Below are 21,180 nucleotides of genomic sequence, written 5' to 3'. Positions count from 1 at the left end.
TTGTGCTATATGCATTCTTGTGCAAAATTACTCAAATGAATCAAGCTTTTCTAAAACAAAAACATCACTAACAAAAACTATTCAGATGGAACAATCAGAAAAAAGTTACTGTCTACCTGCACTGGCATTAATTTGATAAAGATGTCAAAATTCTTGGAGCGGTGGTTCTCAAACTTTTACGGAACACTGTCCCCTTTGATGATGATGCTATGGACCCTCTTCTCCCCACAAAAGACCTTTGCTTTAGTACAGATGACTACTACTCCCCTCTGTAAGGCAGGGAGAAAGAATGTTCTTCTTGTCCTCTGCCCAGTTATCTTCTTTCTTCTCCTAGATGAAATGGAAAAAAAAACTACTCTTGACAAAAGCAACAGAAAGATCTTTTATTTAAAAGTCCTTTACCTGTCATTTTCAGCTCTGCTAAAGCCAGGGCCAGCAAAAAGCATACCAGAAACATTTATTTGCATTATGACATGTCATCTGAACTGGACCCAACTAACATGCCAGTTTTAAACAGGCTTCAGCAATTCAGAAACCTAATAACAGGAACCTTTCCCTGAATTTAACTGAAAGACCAACTGAAGGGTTATAAAAATCCAAATTACAAAAAAAAGATACCCCATAATGTTAAACAAGAATCGAATACAAACGCCTGACAGTGTTATACTTTGCAACCCCGCCACATTACACGAATTACGTTCTAATAATTCCCAAAACTCTAATTCTCTCTACAAAAAAACAAGTAAAAGTTGAATACTGACTTTACTTCTGTAAAACAACACCGGAGAATTCTACCGAGATGTAGAGTCAGCCGAGATTAATGCGCCATTAGGCAATTATCAGGTCATACAAGGACAAAGCTGCTTACTCAGGCCTTTAAAGTTTGAGAGGTGGGAGTGAGAACGAATGGATGTGAAGGTGGCAAAGGGACGTGCACCATACACACACTCAAGTTAAAATCCTAGGGGCAGCCTGTATAAAATCTCAAGGTCAGCGGACCACGGACACAAAATACTCAGAGCCGCAATAGGTCTGGAGGCATGCCGGAGCCTCAGGCAAACCAGTGACCACGAAACGTGACGCGGGGAGTATAAGTAAAAAAAGACATATTCTTCGAGAGATAAATCGAGGGCCGACGGCTGCCAGACATATACCCGCGTGGGCGCAACCATGCCTGGCAGCCAAAGGCATGGTACTGAGGGGCACAGTGGCCGGTAGAGGACCCAGGGGTGATGCGACACACCCGGAAGGCGGGTGCAGCCGCCTTGGGCAACTGGGGAGGAAACCCACGCCCGGCCGATGCCCGCAGGCTCCGTGCGCTCACGTACCCTCGCGGAGTTAAGCCGCGCCATTTCTTGCTTGTGCCCCCATCGCCGGCCTTGGCTTACCTCGCATGAGCCAGCAGAAGCACTAGACCGGCCGAGAGCCGGCCCACCCCGGCCCAAAGGCCGGCTCGCCGCGGAACGCCCTCAGCCCGCCATCTTTGCTCCTTCAGAAGTCAGCCAACCCTGCGGTGGCCGTTTCCACAAGCCTTGGCCTGCTGGGTACTGATTGGATAACAACTTGCGCAGGCGCGCTCTCCTTCGGTTGTAGGTTGGCTGTAATGTACGTCAATCAATAGATCTAGCTGCGTTCTTTCCATCCCTTTTTTTGTCTGATTGGTTCCCAGCGTTGAGGCAATAAAGAAAAACGCTTTTGTAATTCATGTTAGGTAGGGATGTAAAATTATTTCCACGTAGTAGCAGCGTCACTTTGTGATAAAGTAGTTTGGCTAGGCCGCATGACTTTTTTTATTTTTTTTAATATATCTTTATTGATTTCAGAGACAGGAAGGGAGAGGGGGAGAGCGAGATAGAAACGTCAATGATGAGTCATTGATCCGCTGCCTCCTGCACGCCCCCGTCTAGGGATGGAGCCTGCAACACGGAGAATCCAACCGTGATCTCCTGGATCCTGGGTCGATGCTCAGCTGCTGAGCCACCCCTGGCCAGGTTACAATGTTAATTTTTAAAAGTCAATATAATCTTGTGTTATGTTACATTTATGTTCAAATATATAATGCATGGATAGAACAGAAGGGAGCAAGGGAAATAAAATTGGTTCAAGAGATTCTCCTCAAACTGTATTTAATGTAATGATCTTATAATTTTTTTGCAGTCTTATTTTAGTTGCAGACTGGTATAACTATGGACATGGTCAGTAACATTGGGTTCCTCCAAAATTGCCTATATGGTCACTCCATCTATTTTTCATTTTTTCCCAATCCTAAAAGTAGACTCAAAACGAAGCAAAGCTGAAACATCGTGAACGTCATTTTGAATGGATTTTGAGGCAGAGGGATGACAAAAGAAGAGGATATCATGTTAGAGTCTATATGATCGATTCCAGCTGTTACTGCTGAGTCCTGTGGCGTGCCACTAAACCTTAAAATGAGATACTCATACCTTACATAGACTAAGCAGTCACTTAAGCTTGGAGATGTGAAAAGTCATGTAATAGTTGGGTAAAATATGTCACTGAGGTTGCACATGCACGAGGGGGTAGACAACTTAATAATAAACAATGATAGATATTCCATTTTTAGGCCTTTTTTACAGTTAAGGAGGCAGGGAGTCAAGAACAGAACCTGAATCTAACCTGGAGTGGCAAAAGGCTGACAAAGGTGTGCCCAGAGGCATATAGTGCCAGCCCCTAGATGAATGCAGCAGCTGAGTAGACCTGCATTTGATAGCACAGACAAACCTAACGGAGACACTGTGATTTCAAACTTGAAGAAGGTGACTAAGTTACATAAAATTCCTGTAAAACACATGGACAAAATCAACCAAGTTATATTGTTTTTAACTACAAGAATTTATTACTGATGGATCGGAGAATACAGTTTTAATGGAACAATAAGGCACAACTGTGGATTAAACAGTTAGCTATACAGCCAAAAGGAGGAAAAAGCCATAATCTTAGGAACTTTAAATATGCAAGTCAAGGAGCCTTTGAAGTACCTCTCTAACAGATCAGTGTCAGACAATTCTTCCCTGTTATACGATTCCTATAAACTACATCCCTTGATCACAAAGTCAGACTGATACTTCAAGAATTTCTCAGTCATTTATCCTTGAGTCATCCAGCCTGGACACTCCTGTTCCCCACTCTTCCCAATCCCTTTGCAGTGTTGTTGTTTTTTTAGCAATTCCCTTCCTAAAGTGTTATGTATACATCTTGGATAGCCTTCCAAAGCAAGGAAACAAGCAAGCATGCAATGAGTCAAGCAAAATCAGCCAAGGGCAGTTATAAGGATGAGCAGACATGGATGTTAAGACAGATGTTAGGATGACAATAGCTTGATTCAATAAGGTCTATACTAAGCTGACTTAGGCAGAAAAGTTGCTCTGGCTCGTGCAAAGGCCTGTAATGGCACCTTAGGTTGTACCACCAGTGCCAGATCCCTTGTTTCTAAGGGATTAGCAGTGGTCTGAGAGAGGAGCTGGGAAATAAATGTAAGCAGGCTGCTTATGATACAATACATTCAAAGCTTTAGACCTGTATTAGGAGCTGACTATGGCTTCCAGCATTAACATTTGCCAAGTGTAAAATTCATAGAGAATTTTGTGCAAAACTTCAAGACACTGAGGATAATCTTTAAATCTCTTGCACTGGGATAAGTAGGCACTTCTGTAACACTAATCTTTCTATTTGGAAATGTGAAGTGAAAAACATTCCAGGACACATAACACTGGGGCATAAACCATGCTGCAGAAGTGGGAATACATGAGGCTTTTAGGGTGCCAGCCTCCTTGCTCAAAAAGCCATGGGAAAGTCCCCAAGCATATTGTCAGAGCAGCCATTCTGGTGGTGACAGTGTCCCAAAAGTAAGCAAACCTGCTGGCATATGGCTATTTTCTGAAAAGTCAACACTGTACTAACAAGAGTAGCTATGTATGTTTGTATGTTGAGAATCAGAGGCCAGAGGTAGAGTGACTTGGGCAAGTCACCTGAAAGACTTTGCTCTACACCTCTCACCAAGGCCATCGCCTTTCAAGGACAACTCCAACCCACAGCCCTTTGATGGCAAAGCAGAGTGCAGGGAACCAAGAGGCAATCATGTTCTTCTGAGAGAAGTGTTGGTTATTGAAAAGCTCCTGGAGAGGCAACATCTCAGAGACCTATTTAAGAGTAAAGGTAGTTCAAAACTGCCATACCACCGCACTATCCTGCCAAGTCAGAAATACACTGAACAGGCATAGCTTGGGGTGCCAAGTAGAACAGAGGGGATTGAAGCTTAATAGAAAGCGGGAGACTGAAAGACTAAGTGAATGATACTTTACGTAAAAAAGTAGTAGAAAGCAAACGACATATACAAAAGGATGGGAGCACGCCAAAGCCTTGCTGGAGGGAAGGCAGCATGGCTATAGTCTACATCCAATGAAAGAGCTATGCTGGCTGCTTCTTGACATGATTCCCTCTTTGTCAGACAAGATGCACATGTGGCATTCAGCAGCATACGGGGGGGGGGGGGGGGGGGCGGAGAATATTGAGAAAGGGAGATAACCGGCGAATGATATGGAACAAACATAGACCGGGTGTACCATTCTGTAATGCCCTGTTTATACACCAAAGGCAGGTTTATGCTGGCAGAACATATTGGGGGTTGTCATGCAACAGCAGTAGTACTTTGGGAGAAGGTGAATGATGGGGTGGAGGTGGGGCTGGTGGACAGGAGGACTCCCAAGTTCCAGTTCTTAAATACTAGAAAGCAAGGAACAGTTTAGTCTCAGTCCTTCAGTGAAGAAATCGGATGCTCATTTTCTGTTCTACGTCCACCTTCTCCAAAACCTGGGGGGAAAAACGCAATTACAATTATGAAGATCACAATAGGAAATACTGTCCCAGGCTCTTATCTCAATGTTTTTCTCCCTCCCTCCTGTGCAGAATTTAACTTTTCAAACCATGAGATGACTGACTGACCTTAACAAATTCTGTGAAAGATATGGCGCTGTCCCCATCTTGATCGGCCTCCTGGATGGTCCTGTCTGCAATGCTGCCCAGCTGTTCATCTGAGATATTCACTCCAACCATCATGCGTAGCACCTGCAGGACCAAGAGCCAGGATTACAGGAGACTTTGGGTCGGGGGACTCTTTATTAAGATGAAAGATAAAGCTACCTGACCCTCTTTTCCTCTGATATCCTTAAATATAACAGCCAGAAAGCTGAAACCCTTATCTTCTCATGTAGACCATTCTAGACAATGACATGAACAGAGCTCTCTGGCAAGGTCACTGAATAGCAAAACAAACCTCACCGAGGGAGGTTTGCATTTTGCTTTTGCCCATTCTTCCTTCCTGGAACACAGATATGATGCCTGGTGGTGTAGCAGCCATCCTGGGACTGTGAGGTGAAAGTCATATGTGCTATGAATGCCAGAGCAAGAATACAGAAGAAGCCTGGTTCCTGGGCATCATTTAGGTAATGTACCAACTTGGACAACCTATGCCCAGACTTCTTGTTGCATGAGGCAAACTAATTTCTTTTTTACAGTGGAGAAAACTTTATTCAATACAAAACAGCTCAACTGTGATACAGCACAGCTGTTAAAACAGCAGGGCTGTGAGGCAGCCCTGGGGCCAGGCCCGTCTCCAGCTAGACAGCTCTGCTCTGCTCCTCCATGGTCTGTTTTGCGCTCTGCTGCTCTGCTCTGCTCCAGGGCGACATCTTCAGTGTTTCAGCTCAGTCAGGGAACAAACTAGTGTCTTACTGGATTTAGTAAGTTTGGTAGGGCTTCCTGGAATCCCACCCAAATGCAGTCCTCTTTGAGGTGGTGCGCTAACCTGCTGTCCCTAACATATGGCCAAGAAACAGAAAAGATCCTTGAAGGGTTAAATACTAAATCCCCCTTTTTAGAAAAGTAGCATTCTATGTGCTGGGAGAACTCCAGTAAAGAGAATTTAAGTGTTTCACCAAATTTGTCTCAAATGTAACAAATCCACCCCCTCCCAATTCTGCTAACATTTTTAGGGTGTGAATACACTTTGAAAATTGCTACCTTAAGCAAAATAAACAACTCTAATCATGACTCTTAGTATGAAATGGGGGAAAGGGTGCTTTGTGATGCCTCACATCACTGTACTTAGCCACTCTGTCTTCCAAAGGTAAGAGCAGAGCTTTCCACAAGAAAGAAAGGCCTTCTAGCCCAGCTATTCACGGGCCTTCCTTTCCTGTGCTCCTTTATATCCTTCTCGTCTCATGAAAGGGTTTTTAAAAAGTAAATTAGTTTCTCTGAAAAGAAAAGAAGAGCTGAAATATTGATTTGCGTCAACACTGGTCATTTTTTTTTTTTTTTGCAAATCAATTGTTGAAAATTGTATATTTTGGACACAAATATACACCAATTGAAGGATTAATAAAAAGAGGCAATGCTAGCAAAAATAAAAAAATAGCCATTTGCCATCTTTCCTGATTGTGTGTGGCCAACTAGACAATCAATCTATCCTCAAACCTCTCTAAGAGATCAGATCTCAGTCCAATTATTCTCTGTAGTGTTTTATTGTTAGAATTATAAAACTGAACTGTGCATGTGCGCTGTGTGTGTACAGGGGTGGGGATAGGAGTGGTGGTGTCTTAAAAATCACTCATCCAGTCCATTAGGAAGGACATGAGGGCCAGGAAGTGGCTTAATACAGGTCCCAGCAACCAGGGTCCTGAGCTGTCCGCACAGGCCTCCATGCCCAGCCAGTGTGCTTTCCACCTCTCCATAGTACCACTTGTGGTTCCAGTCAGTTTATTAGCAAATGGGACTTTTATTATTACTATTTTTAATGTCTGCTGAGGTTTTTTTGTATATACCCTTTACCAATTAAGGAAAGTTTGTTTTTTTTAAAAAATATATCTTTATTGACTTCAGAGAGAGGAAAGGAGAGGGAGAGAGATAGAGACATCAATGATGAAAGAGTCACTGATCTGGGAATTGAGCCCACAACCCGGGCACGTGCCCTGACCCGGGAATCGAACCCTGATCGCCTGGATCCTAGGTCGATGCTCAACCGCTGAGCCACGCTCGGCAGGGCTGACCTGAGTAACCTTGAACTTAGAGATTTCTCAAGACACTGAATGAGTTCAGATTTATTTCAGAGTGAATGAAAACCACCTTACTTTTTAGGCGTATCTTGAAATAGAGAAATTTTCCCATGGAAAATCCTGAATGTATTAGCCTCCTAGAGTCCTCCAGGTTTATAATTTTTTTTTTTTTTAAAAGAGAGAGGCCTGACCGAGCGTGGCTCAGCGGTTGAGCATCAGCCTAGGATCCAGGAGATCATGGTTTGATTCCCAGTCAGGGCACCTGCCCGGATTGGGGGCATGCAGGAGGCAGCTAGGTGATCAATGACAACTCTCTCTTCATTGATGCTTCTCCCTCTCTCCCTCCCCCTTCCTCTCTCTGAAATCAATAAAGATATATTTAAAAAAAGAGAGAGAGAAGACTTTTCTCCCCTTCTAAACTTGTATTTCAGGAAATGGGAGAGGAAGAATAGAAGGGCAATGGCTAATAGGATGAAATGCCAGTCACTGCTAGTAGAGGACAGGAGCAACGAAAGACAATGCGCAATCAGCTTGGTGTAACTAGCCCAGCAGCAGGTCCTTGACTCTTATGTCAAGCCCAAGGACAGATGAAACAGCAGTAAATACCTAAGAGTCATCAGAATTACCTGGTTGCCAATAAACTGAATGGACAATAAAAGAACATTTTAATCTAAACCATCTCACATATTTTAGTTCTGCCAGTCAGCACCTAAAAGACATTTAGATTTAGTTACTTTTTTTTGTTTTTTTGTTAATCCTCACCTGAGGATATTTTTTTCCATTGATTTTTAGAGTGGGGGGGAGGGGGAGAGAAAGAGAGGGAGAAAGAACATTGATGTGAGAGACACACATCAATTGGCTGCCTCCTGCACACACCTGCTGGGGCCAGGGATCAAGCCCACTGCTCAGGTATGCTCCCTTGACCAGGAATCGAACTCTCAACCCCTTTAGTGTGCAAGCCGACGCTCCAACCACTGAGCCACATGGCCAGGGCACACTGAGTTACCTTTTAAATAGTTGACACATCTGTCTTTGAGAAATCAGTGAGCTATTTCAAGTTTTCCCAGCTCATTTGCTCTGACTTATATCTAGGATAGAACTCTACACATAGTTCAGATGTTAAGTAAATGCTTCCTGAAGGAAAGTACAATTTCTGCCCACATGAATAAGCAGGCAGGGCCCAAACACAAGTTATCCGTGTTCATGGGTGCTCTCCCACATACCTGTAACAGCTCATCACGGGAGATCTTGTCATCCTTATCCAGATCATATAGTCGAAAAGCAACTGGCAGGGAAAAATAGGTAGTTAGTGGAAATTCAGTAGTGTTTTGCCCCTTCTCAAGGAACTAAACATGTAAGGCAGAAAACTGAAAGCAAACTAATAGTTTTTCTAAGAGCCAATTACCATTACTTGTTGAGCTTTTACAGACTTTGTTAACACTTAATAAATTGAGGTACATCTCATAATTGATGGCATCTTAGCTTTGATGAAATATGGGACCCCCCTGGAACAAATCAGAAAACTTAATAGAAAGTCAAATGTCCTTTTTGAAAAAAATTTTTTTGCTTATCTTCACCTAAGGATATTTTTTCCATTGCTTTTTAGAGAGAGTGGAAGGGATAGAGGGAGGCGGGTGGGGGGGGAGAGAGAGAGAGAGAGAGAAACATCAATGTGAGACACATCAACTGGTTGCCTCCTGCACTTGCCCTGACCTGGGCCAGGGACCAAACCCACAACCGAGGTACATGCCCTTGACTGGAAATTGAACCAGAAACCCTTCAGTGTATGGGCAGACACTCTAACCAGTGAACCACACTGGCTCAGACAAGAAATGTCCTTTTTCTTATCTTAGAATTAAAAAAACAACAACCCGTAAGTGGTTCTGTAAGTTAGGTCATCTGACACAACCCATCAAGTCTACTGTGCACCGCTAAGGGGGAGCCAACAATAGGAGCCATATAGGCATCAAATGGCTGACTACACCAAGTATTGCTCTGGGAAAATGGCGAGACTGGCAAATCTGAGCCAAATCTCAAATAATTCTCTATTACTTGGGAGTCCTGTAGGTAAAGAGCTTTAGTTTCAAATAAAAATGGCAAGAATGTGATGGTCTTCTGACTTAATATCGTGTTTCTCTATCTTTAACAATAGATAAGTCTTCTAGAAAGTAGGCTATATAAGAGAATTCAGAAGAGCAAAAATCATTCAGCCATGTTGCTGAAGGGCTACCAAGCGAATAGTGTGATAACAATGGATTTTATAGGCACTATGAGAAACTGTCACACTGAGTAAGTGACTGCCTTGGTTTTGAGGCTTTGAATCAATTCAAGTGCACCACTAAGAATTCTGGTTTTCAGTAGGGTGCTGTGAATATTAAAAGCCCAAAATCCAGTGCTCTAGAGTTATTAAGACACACAGATTTAGATCTTGTCCTTAGGAACTCATTATCTAGTGGAGTAGAACAACACACATTACTCACTTTAATACATTCTAAGTGCTATCATACATATGAACTTCAGGGTGACAAAGTGCGTAGCAGATATGCCTTCCTGATTCAAGTAAATCTGAACAAGTCTGACAAGGAGTGGCATTCGGGCAGAGCTAACACTAGGTACAAAGGCACGGGAACACGGATGAAAAGCTAAAAGTTTAAACATCACCCTTCCCCCCTTTAAAAAGGAGTGTGTTCTTTAAAAGTGAAAGTAAAACATTTTTTAAATCTGATTTACTCTTTGTAAGGTACATATTAGAATTCTGGAGGGATAAGAAACTGGGAGAGATTTTCTCTAATGTTTGTCTGTTCTCCTTAATTTGGTCAGTTGAGTAGTTAGCTTTACAAAATTTGAGAATTTACATACTTAGGTGGTTTACAGTCTAAGGGAAAGGAGACAAGAATAGTAAGTGTTCCTAAAGGAATGTGTTTAATATATTCCCTAAACACACACATACCCCCCCCCCCACACACACCTGCAATATGCTGTCATCTTTCAAAAATACCATAAAATGTGTCATCTACTAAGCTATCTTTAGGATGATTTCGGGATGGAAACCTGTTTGCTATACAGCCCGTTAATATCTATTTCTGAATTTCTTCATTGGGTAATTAGAATAAACACATCCCTTTCTGCTAAAGTATTTACAGAAGCCTAAACTAATTTAAAAAAAAATTAAATTTATCAGGGTGACATTGGTTGATAACATCATATTAAGTTTCAGGTGGACAAGTATATAATACATCATGTGTATACTGCACTGTGCGCTTACCACCCAAAGACCGGTCTCCTTCAGTTACCATTTGTTTGGCCCCCTTTATCCACTTCATCCTTCCCCCCACTGCCCTCTTTGCTGGTAACCACCATATTGTTGTCTGTGTCTATGAGTTGTTAGCTCCCTTGTTGCTTTGTTTTATATTCCTCATATGAGTGAAATCACATGGTTCTTGTCCTGTTCCATCTGACTTAATTTGCTTAGCATGATACTCTCAAGATCCATTCACGTTGTTGCAAATGGCAGTATTTCAACCTTTCTTACGGCCGAGTAGTATTCTGTTGCCACATATATATGTACCACATCTTTATCCGATCATCCATCAAAGAACACTTAGGTTGTTTCCATGTCTTGGTGACCACGAATAATGCTGCACCGAACATAGGGGTACATTTACCTTTACAAGTAAATGGTTTCAAATATTTCGGGTTGATGCCCAAAGGAGGGATTGCTGAATCATGTGGTCTATTTTTAATTTCTTTGAGGGAACTTCATACTGTTTTCCGTAGTAGTTGTACAAGTTTACTTTCAAACCAGCTGTATATGAGGGCTCCTTTTTCTCCACATCCTCTCCAATACTTATTTCTTCTTATTGATAATAGTCATTCTAACAGGTGTGAGATGGTATCTCATAATGGTTTGATTTGCATTTCCCGTATAGTTAGTGAAGATGAGCACCTTTTCATATATCTGTTGGCCATTTGTATTGAATTGTTTATTCTTGAAACCCAGCTGCCATGAACTGAATATTTGTGCCCCCCCCAAATTTATGTTGAAACCCTAACCCCCAATGCAATACTGTTAGGTGGTAGAGCCTTTGGGGGAAATTACGGTTAGATTATATCATGAGGCTGAAGCCCTCATGATGGGAAGAGACAGATCTCTTTCTCTTCTCTCCCTCTCCGTCTCCACTTCCCTCCCTATGTGAGGATACAGTAAGAAGATGATTGTCTGTGAACCAGTAGAGGGCCTTCATCAAGAAATTGACCATGTGGCACTCTGATCTCAGACTTCCCAGACTCAGATGTGTGAGAAATGTCTGTTGTTTAACTCACCCAGTCAGTGATATCCTGTTATAGCAGCCTGAGCAGACTAAGACACTAAAAGAGGGGCCAGATCACCCAATAGGGATTTTAGAAAAAACTGCAGCTATAGTTATTTTTTAATTGAGTTGGATTCCTGTCAGTCAGCTCTGGCCCTGAACCAGCAGAAACAATTTTCCCAAGAAAATGAATGGTTAAATGCACAAATGACTGAGCCATTTTGTTAGGTTCTCTCTCTTTCCTCTCCTCCTCACCCTTTCCTGATTCTTGGTCCTATGACTTGGACTCTCTTATCTCCAAAGCTGCCTTCTGGACTCTCCAGTTCCATGGCTTCAAATGCCACCTAATTCTGACTACTCCAAAACGTGAAGCTCTAGCTCAGACCTCTTGCCTGAGCTCCTCAGAGCAACAGGGTACAGTGGCTAAGACTCTGGCTCTGACGAATCCTGGCTCTGATGTTCCCTAGCTATGTGCCTCAGTTCCCTGAGGGGTGCAAAACAAGAATAACAGAATCCACCTCATAGGGTTCTGAGGACTGAATGAGTTAGCACATGAAAGGCACTTTATGTTATTTATTTATTTATTTATTTATTTAATATCTTTATTGATTTCAGAGAGAGGAAAGGAGAGAAAGAGAAAGAGAGAGAGAGAAACATCAATGATGAGAGAGTCATTGATCTGCTGCAGCCCGCAACCCGGGCATGTGCCCTGACAGAGAATCGAACCCTGATCGCCTGGATCCTAGGCCGGTGCTCAACCGCTGAGCCACGCCCGGCCGGGCATGAAAAGCACTTTAAACAGTGCCTGGCACACAATGAGAGCTCAATCAATGTCATCTATGTGCCATCACCTCTCTACCCTCCTCTCACACCACTCACTTTTTTTTTAAAAAAAAATATATATCTTGCCCGGCCGGGCGTGGCTCAGCAGTTGAGCGTCGACCTAGGATCCAGGCGATCAGGGTTCGATTCCTGGTCAGGGCACATGCCTGGGTTGTGGGCTCGATCAATGACTCTCTCATTATTGATGTTTCTCTCTCTCCCTCTCCTTTCCTCTCTCTGAAATCAATAAAGATATATTGATGAGAGAGTCATTGATTGGCTGCCTCCCACATGCTCCCAATCGGGGAATCAAGCCTGCAACCTGGGCATGTGCCCTGACCGGGAATCGAACCCTGATCGCCTGGATCCTAGGTAGACACTCAACTGCTGAGCCACGCCCGGCTGGGCATCACTTCTTTCTTGATAATGCTTCTTCCTTCTCTGAACACACCAAGTACTCATTACTACCCAAGGCCCTTTACAGCAGTTGTTCCCTTTGCCTAGAGCTCTCTTCTGATCTTTACATGGTTGGCTCATTCTTAGCTCAAATTTCAATTTCTCAAAGAATTCACTGCCCACTCATTCTAAAGTTATGACAGCCCCCTATCACTTTCTAATTTCACCTTACTCATTTCCTTCATGGAACTTGAGGTGCTTTTAATCTTGTTTATTCCATAGTCTGTGTCCCATATTTGATCATAAGCTCTATGAAAGCAGACCTTATCTGATTCACGCATCATTATATCCTGGGCGTAAAATAGTGCTTTGCACGTAGCAATTGCTCATACATTTGCTTAATGAAAGACCAAATGAATGATCTCAGTCAAACCTTTACCTTTTAATCAGTTTGTTCTTTTAAAAAAATTATAGTAAAGTATACATAAAATACACCATTTTGACCCTTTTTAAGAGTAGTTTTTTTCACATTTTGGTATAACCCTCACCACATCCATCTCTAGAACTTTTTCATCTCTTCCAAAGGAAACTCTGACCCATTAAACAATAACTTCCATCTCCCCCTGCCCACAGCCCCTGGCAATTTTCTATGAATTTGACTACTCTAGGAACCTCATATAAGAGTAGTCAAACAATATTTATCCTTTAGTGTGTGGCTTATTTTAAATATTTATTAATTAATTTGAGAGAGAGGAAGGGACAGAGAGAGATTTGTTGTTCCACTTATTTATGCATTCATTGGTTGATTCTTGTATATGCCCTGACCAGGGAACCCACAACCTTGGTATATCTGGACAGTGCTCTAACCAACTGAGCTACCTGGCCAAGACCATGCCCTTTTCCCCTTGAATAGGGAAATACTTTTTCTGAGACAGTCCTATCCATATATACGCATCTCTATTTTAAAAATTCTTTCACCTGTTGAACTGAAATATATTCATGTCCTCATTGCATAAATTCTTTTCCACATGATAGACTTCCATATATTTGAAAATAAATCTCTAACCCAGTCTTTCCTCCTTATGACTTTATGCCCAGTTCTTTCAAAATCTTTCTTATGGGGGAAAGGGAAGTTTAGTGGGTACAGAGTTTCAGCTTTGCAAAATGAAAAGCTCCGGAGATATGTTTCACAACAATGTGAGTATACTTAACAGTACTAAACTGTACACTTAAAAATGTTAAAAATGGTAAACTTTATGTGTTTTTTACCATGATAAAAGAACTCTTCCTTATGATAATGATTCACATGGTCTTCAGTGCCTTCAAACTTCTAGTTGCTTTCTATAAATATGCTCTAGTATATCTCTGGAATCCAAAGTGAAATACGGTTCCTAAGATGTGTTCTCTTTAGCACAGAGTGGGATTACTACCAGTCTCTTGATACATTTCTCAAAGCCTAATATTACATTACTTTGGGGGGGGGGGTAGGAGCACTACAGGCCAGACAGTCATAGTGCACAGCAGCTTCATTTTAGATTTACCCTTAGATCTTCTTTTTTTCATTTTTAAATTTTTATTTTTCAATTACAGTTGACATTTTTATATTAGTTTCAGGTGTATACTTCAGTGATTAGACATTACATAACTTACTAAGTGATCATCCTGAAAAATCTCGCACCCATCGGACACCATACAGTTATTAGAGTATTATTGACTATATTCCCTATGCTGTGCTTTACATCCCCATGACTATTCTGTAACAACCAAGTTGTACTTCTTAATCCTTTCACCTTTTTCACCCAACCCCCCCACCCCACTCTGGCAACCATCAAAATGATCTCTGTATCTATGAGTCTTTTTCTGTTCTGCTTGTTTTTTAGTTTCAACTGTTAATAAATATGTATTTATTGCCAATTTATTGTTAAAATTTCCTCCTCCTCCTCCTCCTCTTCTTCTTCTTCTTCTTCTTCAACAAGACCCTTTAACATTTCATGTAATACTACTGAATGATGGTGAAGAACTTCTTTAGCTTTTTCTTGTCTAGGAAGCTCTTTATCCATCCTTTGAGTCTAAATGATAGCTTTCCAAGGTAGAGTAACCTTGGTTGTAGGTCCTTCCTTTCATCACTTTGAATATTTCTTGCAAATCCCTTCTGGTCTGCATAGTTTCCGTTGAGAAATCAGCTGACAGTCTTATGGGAACTCCCTTGTAGGTAACTAACTGCTTTTCTCTTGCTGCTTTTAAGATTCTGCCTGTCTTTAATTACCTTTTGGATTTTAATCATGTGCCTTGCTGTGGGCCTCTTTGAGTTCTTCTTGTTTGGGACTCTCTGCACTTCCTGGACTTGTATATCTATTTCCTTCACCAGGTTAGGAGTTTCTGTTATTATTTTTTCAAATAGGTATTCAATTTCTTGCTCTCTCTTCTCCTTCCAGCACCACCATAATGTGAATGCTGGTACACTTGATGTTGTCCCAGAGACTCCTTAAACTATCCTCAATTTTTTGGATTATCTTTTCTTTTTGCTGTTTGGTTGGGTGTTTTCTGCTTCCTTTCAAATAGCTGATTTGATCCTTTGCTTTACTGTTGATCTGCTGTAAATTATTCTTCATTTCAGTTAGTGTATCCTTCATTTCTGAGTGGTCCTTTTTTATGCTGTTGAGGTTCTCACTAAGTTCACTGAGCATCTTTATAACCAGCGTTTTAAACTCTGCGTCTAGAAGGTTGCTTGTTTCCATTTTGTTATTTTTCTGATGTTTTGTTCTGTTCTTTCATTTGGGACATGTTTCTTTGTCTACTCATTTTGGCAGCCTCCCTGTTTTGTTTCTATGTATTAGGTAGAGCTGCTCTGTCTCCCAGGCTTGGTAAAGTGGCCTAATGTAATAGTTGTTCTGTGGTCCAGTTGTACAGCTTCCCTGTTCACCCAAGCTGGGCACTCCAGGTGCGGCCCCTGTGTGAGCTGTGTACGCTCCTCTTGTAGTTGAGCCTTGATTGCTGTTGGCACATCAATGGGAGGGATTTATATCCAGGCCAATCAGCTGCAAGGACTGGCTGTGACTACCGTGGAGAATCAGCTGTGCAGGGGCCCACCCCACAGAGCAGGGTTTACTTCAGTGGGGCTCTGGTGCCCTCTGAGTCTGCCCCTCGAGTGTGTTGTTTGTGGAGGTGGTTGGGTGGTGATGCTTCAATGTGGTCTGGAGCTGTCCACTGGGTGCACGGGCCTTGAGACTTCCAGAGAGGTGCAGGCTAAGGTCAACCGCCGCCTGTGTTCTGTCCAGGGCAGCCCAGTGTGAGCTACAAAGCAATCTTCAGATGGCTACTACTTGTGCTGGGGCTTGGTAGTGCCAAGGTGAGACCAAACTGTGAAGTGAGGCTGGCTGCTGCTAGTGCCAGGCCTGGGGCCACTTAGTAATAGGTATAGGGCATGCTGAGGCCAGATGCTGCTTGTTTGAGAGATTCTGGGAAAATCTGAAGCATGAGCTGCAATAGGCCATTCATATGGAAAAGCCACTGAAGACAGCCTGGGTGGGCACGAAAGTTGGGTGGAGTAGGGCCTTAAGGAATAATCAGGGAAGAGCAACAGTGAGCCAGTTTGAGGGAGACTCAAGATATGATGCCCCCTTGCAGGCTCTGTGGGGAGGGCTCATCAAAAGAACAATGGTCTCTGCCAGCACTTCTGTCTGAGAGAAAGCTGTCCCTCCCCCAAACCCCCAGCTCTGGCCCTGATTCATGACAACTGAGTTCCTCCTCATGCCCTTGGTACCTTTCAAGCTGCTGCACCAGCAATGGAGCTCAGAGTGAGTCTGAGTAAATCTGTGTGAAGGCCCTTTAGGAGGAACTGCCTGGGACTCCAGCCACCCTCTGTCTCACTAAGCCACAATCCCTGCTGGTTTTTACAGCCAGAAGTTATGGGGACTTTTCTTCCTGGCACTGGAACCCTGAGCTGGGGGCCTGTTGTGAGGCTGGGACCCCCTCACTCCTCAGGGGAACCTCTGAAGCTGAGATATCCCTCCTAATTTTTACCCACCACATGTGGGTGTGGGACCAGCCTATTCCACATCTCCACCCTTCCTATCAGTCTTGATGTGGCTTCTTTAATTCTGCAGTTGTAGGACTTCCATTCAGCCAGATTTCACGTGGTTGTGAATGATGGTTGTTCTTTGGTTTAGTTATAATTTTGATGTGGTTGTGGAAGGAGATGAGTACTGCTTTACTCTACCATCTTGACAGAAATCCTTAAATCTTGTTTTTTTCTTTTCTTTTTTATTGAATTTATCAGAGTGACACTCGTTAACAAAATTATACAGGTTTCATGTACACAATTCCATAACACATCATCTGTACAGTGTATTGTGTGTTCACCTCCAAGTCAAGTCCCTGTACATGACCATTTATCTCTCCTCTACCCTCCTCTACCTTACCACCCGCTCTACCCCTTACATCTTTATACGTGTTGTTAGACTCAAGTGCAGCACTCCAGTTTATCCCTTGTAATATTTATTTTGTTACACTTAGTCCATATTTTTTCAGCCTATGAAGATCTCTTTTGTTTCTGACTCTGTGACTTCCTTTATACACAATGCCTCCAAATTTACCGTCAACCAGAAACTCAGTAATATCTGCTTATTACAATTTCAGTGAAACGTCATTGATGAAAAGAACAACAAAAAGCTGAAAAAGCCCTGCAGCATATCACTGGGAATCTTTCTCTGGTGTGATACAAAATCATAACTTTTGGGTGTTCTAACCTATTGCTCCCTTGCAATTTTATCCCCTATGTAGTGCTATGTAAACATTACCACATTCAAGATACAGAGCTGTTTCAAAGCCACAGGGCTCCAATGTTACATCCTGTTATTTAATGTATAATAAAGAAGTATATCTATTAATATATCACAAAGTTGTTTTAATATTGTGTTAATTATATTTCAATAAAATTGGATTCCTTTATAATCCTATGTATTTTATTTTATGATTCAAAATCATTCTGAGGTGGGATCAATAGGATTCACCAGACTGCCATGGGAATCCATCACTTGGAAAAAGTAGAGCTCATGCTGTAGAAGGAATTCAGGTAACAGGTTTGTGTTAGATCTGGTGACCTTTAAAGTTCCTACTCATCCTGGATTAGAAAACAAGCATAGTTTTATAGAACACAGAATGTCTCTTAACTATCTTCTCCTTAACTAACTCATTGGACTCACAGATGTTTTTCCTCCCCTCTACAAATTGTTCTGACTGATGTGGTAGCACACTGTATACTTGTAACTGACGGGCTACACGAGTGTCCACTCCACCTGTAGAGTTGCTTACCAATAGTCAGGTGTGTCAACAGTCCTAAAAGTGTTTGTACTTTTTTTTTAATCCTCATCTGTGGAGAATATTTTTTCTATTAATTTTCTTAGAGAGAGTGGGAGGTGTGAGGCGGGGGAGAGAGGGAGAGAGAGAGAGAGAGGGAGAGAGAGAGAGAGAGAGGGAGAGGGAGAGAGAGAGAGAGAGAGAAAGAAAGAGAGAGAAACATCAATTGGTTGCCTCCCCCATGTTCCTGGACTGGGGGATGGAGAGCGAACCTGCAACCCAGGTATATGCCCTTGACCAGAAATCGAACCAGTGACCCTCTGTTGTGCAGGCTGACGCTCTAACCACTGAACAACGCCAGCCATGGCTACTATTTGTACTTTTAATTAAACTGCATAATTTAACAAAACATGTATGTGAAATGTTACTGTTTCTGAGAAAATTAGACTATTTCTAAAAGACTTAAAATTATTAAGTCATTGAAAAACAAAACTTGCTAAAGTAAGCATGGTAGAACAACTATAAAAGACTGAGGGGGAAAATGTAAACACCTAGAAAGATTCTGTTCTCAGAATGCTTCACAAGTATCTTTAAGCTCTCTTTCTACGTAAAATAAACTGCAACTAGAAACCTTAGACTATACATTATAGATGTGCTGTACACAAAAAGTCACACCACTCCCACCAGCAGACCTATCCTAAAACAAAACAACCTTGATCCTATATAAAAAAAATTGGGCTGTAAATGTATTTTTAACTACTTCAGGCAAAAATAAAATGTTAAACCAAGTATCCTTTTCTATGATGCTATGCTATAGTTGACTTTTTCAATTATTGATCAATTCCTTATCTGAGCATTGAATAAGAAAATTTCTACCACACTAATTTCAGAATCAGGAAAACGTACTAAATATGCCCTAAAACTCTTACAATGCAAGACATAAGGCTTTGTCTCAAACAGTATGTCGTCTTGAAAGAAGCAACTGAAATTCACTAATACAGTATCCAGTACATCTGAGCACAAATCATTAGAGTCCTATTTTCTTCTATATCCAGTTTTGTTTATAGTTAAGTGTTCTGCTCTATCATTAAGGTACATGATCTTATAGTAAAGAAGAGCAGTATTTCATTATTTTGGTTCAAAAAATCTTCCCTATCCTATATAACAATACATATTTCAGTGCTTCTTTAACCCTTTTTGTGAGCAAAGGAGTAACCTCATACTCCTATAGACAGGAGATCGAGGGTATGGCCCAAGGGCCACAAATCAAAAGTTTATTTTAAGTCTTATGCACCATTTAAAAATGTATGTAGATTTGGCATGATAATCTGTATTTGTTTCAATATTAAAAATTCTTTTCACAGACCTCTCTGTATACCACTGTGCATCCTTGAAGAGAAGCTTGGATTCAATCAATTCAATACAATTTCAATTCCAATTGTGACTGTCTTAAATGAAAAGAGAAATTAAATTTTAATTTCTTAGAGAAGTTTTGTAAGAGATTGGGCAATATCATATTTGAACCAACAAGGTCAGAGGGAAATCTAACAAACATCCAAAGAAAGGAGGCAAAAGGTATGGGGAGAAAGATTAAATTGTGCACCAACCCAGCTGTCTACTCCTACGTAAGTCACATCCAGTACCTATCAAATTCTAAGATGGGGTGAGGGTTGTCGTCATTCCTTACAGGTGGGGCTGGGTCTTTTTCCCATCCAAGTACTAACCAGGCCTGACACTGCTTAGCTTCTCAGATCAGAAATTAGTTGTGTTCAGGGTGGTATGGCTGTAGATGGGGCTGGGTCTTTTTCACTGTTGTCACCCTAGCACTTAACTACAGTGCCTGGCACACAGTAGGCATTCTATGATTTATAAGAATAATATTAGTAACTAACCCATTGCCAGGCACTGTTTGAAGTACTTGACATATATTAACTCATTTAATCCTCACAAACATCCCTAGGTAAAACCCTTTAATATTCCATTTTACAAAAGAGGAAACCAAGGCCCAAAGAGTTTGAGTAATTTGCCCAAAGTTAGATGGTCAAAAAATGGCAGAGCTGGAATTCAAACCAACCAGTTTAGCTCCAGGGTCTGAGCTCTTAACCACTATGCTCTTATGTTTGTTGAATAAGTGAATGAATAAATAATTTGTAAGAAATGAAAAGCAAATGCTTTAAACCAAAAGACTTTAGCTCCTTACAGTGCAGTTTGTTGCTTCGGCTGTTGAGTGGTTCTGGTCCATTCACATCTTTACTCTTTTCATTATCTTCAATGGGTCGGAAATGAGCCAAAGTTCTCATGAATCCACGGAAGTTAACCTGGTCCTCTCTGGGAAATATAACAAACAGAACACCATGTCAATCAGGGTGATCATTTCTCATGAATTCAATATATTGGCAATAGCTTTAGCTAAAATGGCACGAAAATCCATTCAACAAGGTCTCTTTCCATATGCATAGTACTTGAGTGCTCATAAAATATCTTCATTTAAGTCTCAACCCCACCCTGTGAGGTAGGTATTATCATTCCCACTTTATAAGGGATTAACCAGGGAAAAAATTCAGTTATCTACTGAATTTATTTCTCTTTTCCCAAACAGGATTTCGAGTAGCTCCAGGGCTATGCTGTGAGGCAAGCCAGGATTTAAACTCACAGCTTTGGAATTTGCAGCAAGCAGCAAGGTGGTCATTTCAATTCCAACCGCCTCCCACATCTCCCCTGCAGTAACATATACCTAGTGATATTTTAAGGCTAAGGCGTGCTATGGAAAAGGTGCTTTTAAAATAAAGTTTATTTAGTTTTAAAAGCAATAAATACATTTTTGGAAATTTGGGGGAAAAAGGTAGGAAAAAAACCACTCTTACTACTAATCGATTATAATCATCATTAATAAATTTTCTTTCAGTAATTTTTCTATGCTGTTTGGATAATTATGAACATACTGTACATATGATTTTGTATTTTGCTGTTTGCTTGTTTGTTTGTTTATTTATTTATTTATGTAAATCTGCACCCGAGGATATTTTTTCCATTGATTTTTGAAAGTGGAAGGAAGTGAGTGAGAGGGAGAGGGAGAAGGAAGGGGAGGGAGGAGGAGGGAGGAAGGGAGGAAGCGAGGGAGGGAGGAAGCGAGGGAGACAGACACGAGGCCTCCCACAGGTGCTCCAACCAAGGCCAGGGATCAAACTTGCAATCCAGGCACGTGCCCTTGACTGGGAATCAAACCCACTAGCCTTCAGTGCTGGGGCCAATGCTCTAACCACTGAGCAATGCTGGTGAGGGCT

The 21,180-nt window shown here is 41.6% G+C and overlaps 1 protein-coding gene across 2 annotated transcripts in view; it reads right to left on the bottom strand.

Moving 5' to 3' along the window:
* Nucleotides 1-4,571: 4,571 nt before the first annotated feature.
* Nucleotides 4,572-21,180, bottom strand: part of CHP1 (calcineurin like EF-hand protein 1) — a 37,924-nt gene continuing 21,315 nt past the window's right edge. For both annotated transcript variants that reach the window (XM_081133037.1, XM_081133036.1), the window contains 4 exons: nucleotides 20,097-20,224; nucleotides 8,294-8,355; nucleotides 4,963-5,085; nucleotides 4,572-4,830 (listed from right to left, as the gene is read on the bottom strand). In XM_081133037.1, the coding sequence (XP_080989163.1) occupies nucleotides 4,777-4,830; nucleotides 4,963-5,085; nucleotides 8,294-8,355; nucleotides 20,097-20,224 (367 nt within the window). In that variant the 3' untranslated portion in view covers nucleotides 4,572-4,776. The remainder of the gene's footprint in view (nucleotides 4,831-4,962; nucleotides 5,086-8,293; nucleotides 8,356-20,096; nucleotides 20,225-21,180) is intronic.

This window comes from Miniopterus schreibersii, assembly GCF_964146895.1.
Source record: "Miniopterus schreibersii genome assembly, chromosome: 1".
Classification (NCBI taxonomy): Eukaryota; Metazoa; Chordata; class Mammalia; order Chiroptera; family Miniopteridae; genus Miniopterus; species Miniopterus schreibersii.
The sequence above is the reverse complement of the archived record's forward strand: the minus strand, read 5'-3'. Positions and strand labels throughout refer to the sequence as shown.